This window comes from Prunus persica, chromosome G3 (assembly GCF_000346465.2).
Source record: "Prunus persica cultivar Lovell chromosome G3, Prunus_persica_NCBIv2, whole genome shotgun sequence".
Taxonomy (NCBI): domain Eukaryota; kingdom Viridiplantae; phylum Streptophyta; class Magnoliopsida; order Rosales; family Rosaceae; genus Prunus; species Prunus persica.
In genome coordinates this window covers 17,489,226-17,498,323 of record NC_034011.1, presented here as the reverse complement: position 1 = coordinate 17,498,323, position 9,098 = coordinate 17,489,226, and the positions used below count along the sequence as shown (strand labels likewise).

General features: G+C 36.4%; 1 protein-coding gene across 4 annotated transcripts; it reads right to left on the bottom strand.

Annotated features, from left to right (window-relative positions):
- On the bottom strand, positions 5,277–7,681 carry LOC109948264. 4 transcript variants are annotated; one of them, XR_002270878.1, is made up of 3 exons: positions 7,548–7,681; positions 6,480–6,614; positions 5,277–5,609 (listed from the first exon to the last, which is right to left on the bottom strand). XR_002270878.1 is itself a non-coding variant. In XM_020560714.1 (3 exons), the coding sequence occupies exons 1-3, from the start codon at positions 7,672–7,674 to the stop codon at positions 5,445–5,447; spliced, it is 354 nt and encodes a 117-aa protein (XP_020416303.1). In that variant the 5' UTR covers positions 7,675–7,681; the 3' UTR covers positions 5,277–5,444. The 4 variants fall into 4 exon arrangements, 1 of the variants encoding a protein (XP_020416303.1); XR_002270879.1 differs by lacking the exon at positions 7,548–7,681 and adding an exon at positions 7,006–7,051; XR_002270880.1 differs by lacking the exon at positions 7,548–7,681 and adding an exon at positions 7,006–7,051 and having other exon boundaries at positions 6,553–6,614.

The following is a 9,098-nucleotide window of genomic DNA, read 5'->3' as shown; positions in this document are numbered from 1 at the left end:
CTTTTCAGTTTTATGTTAATCCCCTGAAAAGGAATTTCAGAAAGGAAAAAAGAGTAGAAACGTAATAGAAGCAACAATATTAGCCCCACCAATAATATTAATAATCAACAAAAGGAACAATAAGAAGACTTTGGCCACTTGGATGTTAAGACAACAGTAAGGAACGCGTATACTCTCTTCTGCAGAAGTGAGGCCCCAGATGGTGAGGAATTATGGAATTGCTTTGAGTTTTTTCCCATCTTCCTTTCTTTGAATTATAATTACAAGGATGTAGGATAACAGTTAGGTACTCTCCAAGTGGAAGGGAATGGGAAGAAATGCATTGTAAAGAACTGACCTCTGATCTAATAGCCTTGTTGGCAATTTTCTTAAGCCAATGAACTCTCAACACTCACTCACGGCTGCACAATAGTACGTCAAAAGCAATAGAAATGCAGTGAGAAGAAGTGAAAAACATTGCTCTCGGTGTCAACTGGTTCATCTCCTTTTCAATTCAATTTCATATCATGTTACACAGCACACACACACACACCGACTTTTCTTTGTTCTTTCAAGGCAATGAAAAACACACCCGAGCCAAGAGTAAAGGTATATCTCGAGGTGCTCTTCATATCATCAACACAATCACCCCCAATTACTATCACAAAAACCAAACCAAGTAACTTTTGGCTCAGCATTTCTCATACCTTGAGCCATCATCAATTTTTCCTTGAACGTATCTTACGACACTCTTAACCATATCCCATAATAAATACGATTGAGCTTATGCAAGCTACTCGCTTACATGATATCCTGCCTTGTTTCTGCTAAAATATGAATATGGTTTGAATGTATTAGGTTAACTTTATTCTTCTTCATAAGGAGGTATATATAAGAGTTTCCAGGGTGCTTTACAAGGAATTAGATACAGTAAAGAATTAGGAAAGTATTTCCTAATTATACAATGATTTACCAACTATATAAAAATGGGAAAGTAAATCCCTTAATTAATAAAGGAAATAAATCTCCTTGATTAATTAGGAGACGCACGTCAACACTCCCCATCAAGTTGGTGCATATATGTCACCAATGCCCAACTTGGTAAGTGAGTCATGAAATACTCTGCCACAAATAGCTTTTGTTAAGATATTTGCCAGTTGATCTTCTGATTTTACGAATGGTAGGTGGATGATCTTCTTCTCAATCTTCTCTTTGATAAAATGTCTATCCACTTCAACATGTTTGGTTCGATCATGTTGACTGGATTATGGGCAATGTCAATGGCTGATTTGTTATCACAATATAACTCCATTGGGTTTCCGGGCTTGAAACCCAATTCTGTCAATAGTCTTCTGATCCATAGTAGTTCACAAACTCCGTGAGCCATTCATCGATACTCTGATTCTGCACTAGACTAAGAAACCACATTTTATTTTTTACTCCGCCAAGTGACTAGATTACCTCCCACGAAGGTAAAGTAACCTGAAGTAGAGCGTCTATCGGTAATGGAGCCAGCCCAATCAGCATCTGTATATCCAACAACTTCAAGATCTCTATTTTTTGAGAACATTAATCCTTTCCCAGGTGCTGACTTTAAGTATTTTAAGATCTGATCAACTGCATACTTATGGGACACACTGGGTGAATGCATAAACTGATTAACCACACTCACAGCATATGCAATATATGGTCTTGTGTGGGCTAAATATGTCAACCTTCCAATAAGGCGTTGGTACTGTTCCTTATTGGTTGGTTCTTGATCCATGCCTTCACATAAATTGTGATTCATCTCGATGGGTGTATCAGCAAGTTTGCATCCATGCATTCCTGTTTCAATGAGCAGATCTAATACATACTTCCTTTGAGACAGAAATATACGAGTTGTGGACCTGGCTACTTCAATTCCGAGAAAGTACTACAGATCACCTAAATCCTTCATCTCAAATTCTTGAGACAAATACTTTTGCAGTTTCAGTTGCTCTCCTGTGTCGTTTCCAGTTACGACTTTGTCATCCACATAAACAATCAATGCAGTAAGTCTTCTTCCATCACGCTTCAAGAATAAAGTGTGATCTGCATTACTCTGTATATATACAAAATTCTTCATGGATTTAATGAATCTACCAAACTATACCCTAGGGGATTGCTTTAACCCATATAATGACTTTATGAGCTTGCAAACTTGACTCCCCTTATCATGAACTAAGTTACATCTTGATGGTAAGTCCATATATACTTCTTCTTCCAAGTCTCTATGTAAGAATGCATTTTTTACATCAAATTGATGTAATGGCTAATTGAGATTTGCTGCTAGAGACAAAAGGACTCTGATAGTTTTAATCTTGGCTACTGGGGCAAATGTCTCTTGGTAGTCTATCCCATATCTTTGTGTGTATCCATTCGCCACCAATCTAGCTTTATATCTTTCAATGGATCCATCTGCTTTGAGTTTCACAGTATAAATCCACATGCATCCCACTACCTTCTTTTCATAAGGTAATGGCACGAGTTCCCATGTGCCATTCTTCTGGAGAGCTCACATTTCTTCATTTATGGCTTCTTTCCATTTTGGGTCTTCTAGTGCTTCAGTTACACTGTTGGGAACATGTATGTCGACTAACTGTTTCACAAAGTGTACCCGTGACTCTGATAATCTGTTGATGGATACATAATTGTTGATGGGATATTTTCCTTTGGCATTAAGATTTGCTTCGTAGTGTACTGGAGGTTTGCCACGGTTCTTCCATTTTGGAATCTGATATGCAGGCGGAAGTAAGATGTGATATGGGAAGGTGAGGAATTTGATGTATGAAGGATTTAGGTTATCTGATGTACTTTCTAGGAATTGAAGTAGCCAGGTCCACAACTGGTATATTTCTGTCTCAAAGGAAGTATGTATTAGATCTGCCCACTGAAACAGGAATGCTTGGATGCAAACCTGCTGATACACCTATCGAGAAGAATCACAAGTTATGTGAAGGCATGGATCAAGAGCCAACCAATAAGGAACAGTACCAAAGCCTTGTTGGAAGGTTGATATATTTAGCCCACATAAGACCAGATATTGCATATGCTGTGAGTGTGAGACTCTTTATCTTCACATTCTCACACGGCCCCGCACGTGTGGCGAATTTTCAAGCCTAGCACGTGGGCCTTGTAGTGGTTAAGTATAAAATGAGCATCAAATATTTTCTTCCATCATTGTTGCATCATTCTTTCCACATATTCCAATTCCAAGCGAATATACAATAGACCCAAATCACTCATTTCATATTTGTTTCAATCTTATCTCTTTCGAACTCCATAATGAAAACTAATTGGAAACACTATCTCATTAACATAAACATAAACAATAAGGATTTTTAGTGTTAGCTGGAATCTTGATATACAAAGGAAGTTCAGTTTTGCTTTCATTGAAATCTAGCATCAATCTATGCACACCATGCTCTCAGTGTTTGCTTTAAGCCTTTCTAAAATTTGCACAACTTCATGAGTCCAAGGAATAAAGCTAGTTTCACATCTGTATAAGTGCCGTTATAGAATGAAGTTGACCCACAAGAGCAAATGTCGTATTGTTCAATTCGGCGTTGTTTTGAGTACCCTTTGTGTTTTTTTCACCAATATTATGTTGTTCTTTTGAATGGTGTTGAAGTTGGCTCACCATAGATGCTAAAGGAGGAAGAAGAAATGACAGAAAAAGGAGTTTAAAAAACAGTTCTTTGGGTTCTAGTGCTCGAGTGGCAGAGAGACGTTTTTTCGCCTAGTCCCAGGCACTTAAGCAAAAGTGCACGTGCTTGAGCGGACGTGGCGAATCCAGTGCGGATCCTTGGTGTTTTAGGATAGTTTTTCCCAGTTTTTTTTTGGGGAGTTTTAGTTTCATATTCCTAATTAACTTGTAACCCAAGTCCTATGAGTTATAAATAGGACTTTTAGGGCTAGGTTAAAAGTAAGAGAGGAAAATTCAAGCGTAAATTTTCAAGAGAGACACAAGACAGAATTCAAGAGTGAATTCTTGAGCGTTTATAACGGCTTCAAAGGGTTTGTGCAAAGGGTGAGAGAAAAGAGAGCTAGGGTATTTGTGAGAGCTAAAGGGTTCAAGTTGTAACCAAAGTTGTTCTTACATACTTGTGAATTTCTCAAGTAGATCATCAAGGGGACGTAGACAGGAGGCCGAACCTCTATAAATCTTTCTGTCCTTATGTGTTTTTTTTTTCTCTATTCGAGGTTCTTGTGTTTTATTCTCAAAGGGTTTGTGTGTGTGTGCCGTCGCATAGTCCATCAACGACAAGGTCTTGGAGTGTTTTCACACAACAAGTGGTATCAGAGCCTAGGTTTGCAGAGGGTATTGGTTTTATACTTAAGTGCTTTTGTAACATCCCACACCGACCAACGGAGAGGGGGTGATGTGCCTTATGGTCTCGTTTGGTTCATGGGAAATGAGACTTGAGAATGGGAAATCAATTGCTTTCCCATGTTTGGTAAGTACATGCATGGAAAATGATTGCCTGGCACATGGGAAAGTAGGGGGGAAAGTGAAGTCTTCCTTTCAACTTGGGTTTTGTTTTCTATCCTCATGGGAAAAGTTTGGGAAAATGAGCAAACATTCATTGCACATTTTTCATGACCATTTTGTCCCCATGAACAATTTAGAATTACAATGTATCATTAAATATATTCTTTTTTTATTTGATTTAATCTAGGTATAATTGGAAAATTATACAAACTTTGGTTTCCATTCCTACTCAAAACAAACATGGGAAAGGAAACAAAGTGAAATCTCCCATTTACTTTCCCAACATTACCAAACGTGGGAAAGGAATCTTTCATTTCCCATTCCTTAGGAAATGACATGAGAAATGATTTCCTCTTAAATCTATTTCGTGAACCAAACGGGGCCTCACTACAAGAAAAAAGTCATTCAACAACACACATTGTGCGTTGTTGAAGGGTATTGACAACATGCGGCGCACGTTGTTGAAGCCGATGTCGTTAAAAAGTTCACAGCTTTCAACAACACGCTTCGCATGTTGTTGTTGATATTAGTGCTCGTTGTCAACACCAGTAAATGCAACGCGCGCATGTTGTGGAAGAGGCTGACAACAACGTGTTCAGCGTGTTGTTGAATACCTAATTGACAATGTTCATATGCACGTTGTTGTTAACTTTTTAACAACAGCCTTTGCACGTTGTGATATTAAATATTATTATGTTATAATTATTTCCAATCGCTATAATCACCTTATTGCATGAAAAATACATAATCCATTTCATTTTTTGTTGCCATTCCATCAACAAAAAACCGTATCAATTACTTATTAATATTCAAAAGCATACAATATCAAAAGTACAATAAAACAAAATAAAATCTAGAAGATTGAAGTATTCTAGGACTTCTAACTACATGCCTAATTACAAGAATAAACCTAAACCAAATTGATATACATGATTATCCTACAAGTCAAGTTCTACATATATAAATGTATACCTTCATAATCACTAAATAAGGTACACTTAAGCTTCTCCTTTATAGTTCTTTCACTTGTACCAATATCAACAAACTCTTCATCACATAATCCACCAAGCTCCTCCTTACCATGCTTCCAAGCTTTTTTCACCCTCTTAAATATCTTCTGAAAAGGTTTGGACAATAAAAAACAGAGATAATGATTTTCTAATCATAAACTATGTGCATTGAGAAAGAAAAAAAAATGCACATGTAAGTTTCAATAAATAGTATAAGAAAATATGAATAATATTTACAATTCGGGATGAGGCTGCTAATGGAACCCATCTATCCAACCCACATTGAGAACATATATATATAATTGCTAGTAGTTAGTTTGTTAGGATTTGATCCAATAGTTGTGGATGATAAACATTCACATTGAGCTCTTCAATTATCTCGTGTTTTGTAATTCACACTATCTTCATTACAAACTTGATTTCGCATCGTTAAACATTGTCAATCTTATCTGTCTACTAATTATAAAAGTAATCTTTTATGTCTGTTAAATCATGCACCTTTTCTAAAATCACATAGAACCAAACACAAAATGCCAGAAAATCCACCAAAAGAGAAAGAAAAAAACATGTAAAAGTTTAAAATATGATAAATAAGAACGATGACACTTAAATGAATGTGCGAACGAAGGACTTGCTTTCCCTTCACTAGAAGCAACAGTCCTCATTCTGGTCTCCACCTTCTAGATTCAATTTTACAAGTGTTAAAAGACAAGAATGCAAGGCTTTGAACAGAGAAGCATTTACTAATATATAACTGACTTCCCAAAATATGAGGATATACCATTCACCCCAATCAGTAGTACTTATAAAATTAGGATAAAAAGAAAACGATACAAGCACATGCACCACTATTGTAACCTCAGAAAAAATGTTAGAGCATAGTTTATATGAGATTACAGATTCTGTGCAAATTTTGGGATCTAAGAAGGTTGTTCTAGCTTTATAAAACATACATAGAACAAGCAATACATACATACCTCAAGATCAATAGCAAGCAGGGCAGCCATCTGTGTGTGAATTAGTTGACAATTGAGAGAAACAAATTCTTACATGAATCAGTATATCCAGCAAAATGATTCTTTTTCTCTTATGAATTTCCTCTCTTGAATTTCCTGCAAACTGAATTGAGGTTCAGATAAAAAACACATATAAAGAAATGAATTTTAAAAAGATAAATAAGAAAAAAAGAAGACATGTAAGAACTGAAAGACCAAGTCGAGATGGTTAAAGACTTGACTCTGCTCCAAGCCATACTCAACAAAACTACTATCTCAAAATTGCCACCTTTCTTCCTTTTCCTTTCATAGCCAAAAAATTTAGGTTTTTCTCAGCAGCCTCATACTCCTAAATGATTTAGATTTGGGTAAACTATAAACATACTCCACAAATAAAATCAATCTATGTTTCCATCAATTGTTGGTAAAAAATCAATCACCAATAAAAGCATAAACCATGAGGAGCAAAGACACACAGAGAGAGAGAGAGAGAGAGAGAGAGAGATACATAGGTGTTCAATTGCCTAACAAAGCTGGAGAGGGTATTGTGCTTCAAATACTTGGGTAGGAGGTCCCTAGCGGACTCTGGTAGGTTCTAAACAAACCAAACACTAGCCTACATAGGCCAACTATCAATAGATGCCAAATCACCAAATTCTGCATTCAAGAAACCAATACAGTATATGGAAATGAAAAGCAAATTTGAAATAATTAAAAAGAATTAAGAGAAAATGAAGGGAAAACAACAAATATTGCAAATTAAAAGAATAAGAAGAAAAAGAAGTACTCTGTAGAGGAGAGTATCGAAGGAGTACTTGGAGATTTGTTCCTAGAGACGGTTCCATAGAGATGACGAGTTTTGAAATCGATTTGTTTTGACTTACAATTCACTATCCAAATAGTTTAACCCTAAAGCATATTAGGAACATTGAAACCGATTTGTCAAAACCCCTAGACCATAATCCTAGATTGAAATACCATTAAGCTTGATTTGAATAATCTAAATCATACATAGTTAAAAAGAGAGAGGAAGAGAAGCAAAGCTTTTACCTGTCATAAAGAGGCTGAGAGTGTTGGATAATCTACTCGGGAATGGAGGAAGAGGCTGGAGAGAGAGAGAGCCAACGACAAACAAAAAACCAGATTGTGAGAGAGATTTAGAGAGTTGGAGCGACATAGAAGGCCAGCGCAAGAGATGGAGAGAAAAGAAATGAGAGTTTAGAAGATAAAGAGAAAGACCAAAGAAAGAGAGGAGACGATAAAGCATTTGAGAGGGAGACTGAAATATTTAGTGGAAGAGTGCGGGAGTTTTTCCCACAAAAAAATTCGGCTAGTTTTTTCAGGAATTTTTTACTGTAGTAAACTGATATAGTTTTGACAACATGCGTTGTATGTTGTTGAACTCCATATACAACAACACGCACAGGTGCGTTGTTAGAACTTCCCCAAAATTCCATTTCCACAACGAGCACTAAATGCACGTTGTTGAAAGTTGTATAACACAACATGCACCTTCTGCACGTTGTGGAAAGTCTAATTCCACAACGCTAACTTACGCACGCTGTTAATAACGTGTTGTCATAGTATATTTTTCTTGTAGTGCCTATATGTACATGCCACCTCCATCTAGCACGAGGCTTTTTGGGAGCTCACTGGCTTCGGAGTCATAGGAACTCCGAAGTTAAGCGAGTTTGGGCTAGAGCAATCTCAAGATGGGTGACCTGGTTTGTCCTTGCAAGTCTGCAAGAATGATGTAGTATATCGTTTGACAAGTCCAAGTATCGTTCCTACGAGGATTCCAAATTAATCTAATATTTGAATACCTAAATTAAATCTAACTATATGCAAGTAAATTTGTAGAGATTGTTGTTGTGAAAGTTTATGAAACAAACAAGAAATTAATAAAAACAATCGAGAATAAGAAGGTTGAATTTTAAGGTTGAAAAACAATGATGAAGGTCTAGGGTTTTGGAATCAACCACAAGCAATCCAAGTTATATTTCAATACATTCAACAGATTCTTTCGATTCTTTAGATGATAGTTCCCGTATCACTACTACAAAAAAGCAAAAAGACGACGGTAAATCACCGTCGTGTATTCGGTTTTTCAATGGTCGTGGAATCCACCGTCATCTTTTCCCTCATAAACCACGACGCTAAATCACCGTCGTTGTTACAATATACAACGTCATCAACAAATACAAAACGACATCTGTGTACTGCAAAAAGATCTAAAAAAGCAGTCAAGGATGAGAATAGACGACCAACTCTCTAAATAAACCGTCGTTAAAAAGGAAAAATATGACACATATTAACAGAACATGGCCGCAAGATAGACATACAACGACGAAAATTAAAATAAGACGCCGTTAAATATCATTTTCACGACAATAAAAAATATGTCGTCTTTAAATACATTAGAAGACGACGTTATTGATACCTACTACGTCGCCTATATAAAAAGAACCGTCGTAAAATAAATTTTCCACTTCGATTTTTCTATAAAAGATGACGTGGAAATAGTTGTCAGTGTCATTATTTACGACGTATGTATTTATAGAGTAGACGTTGAACAACGAAACACGTCGTTACAATATATGA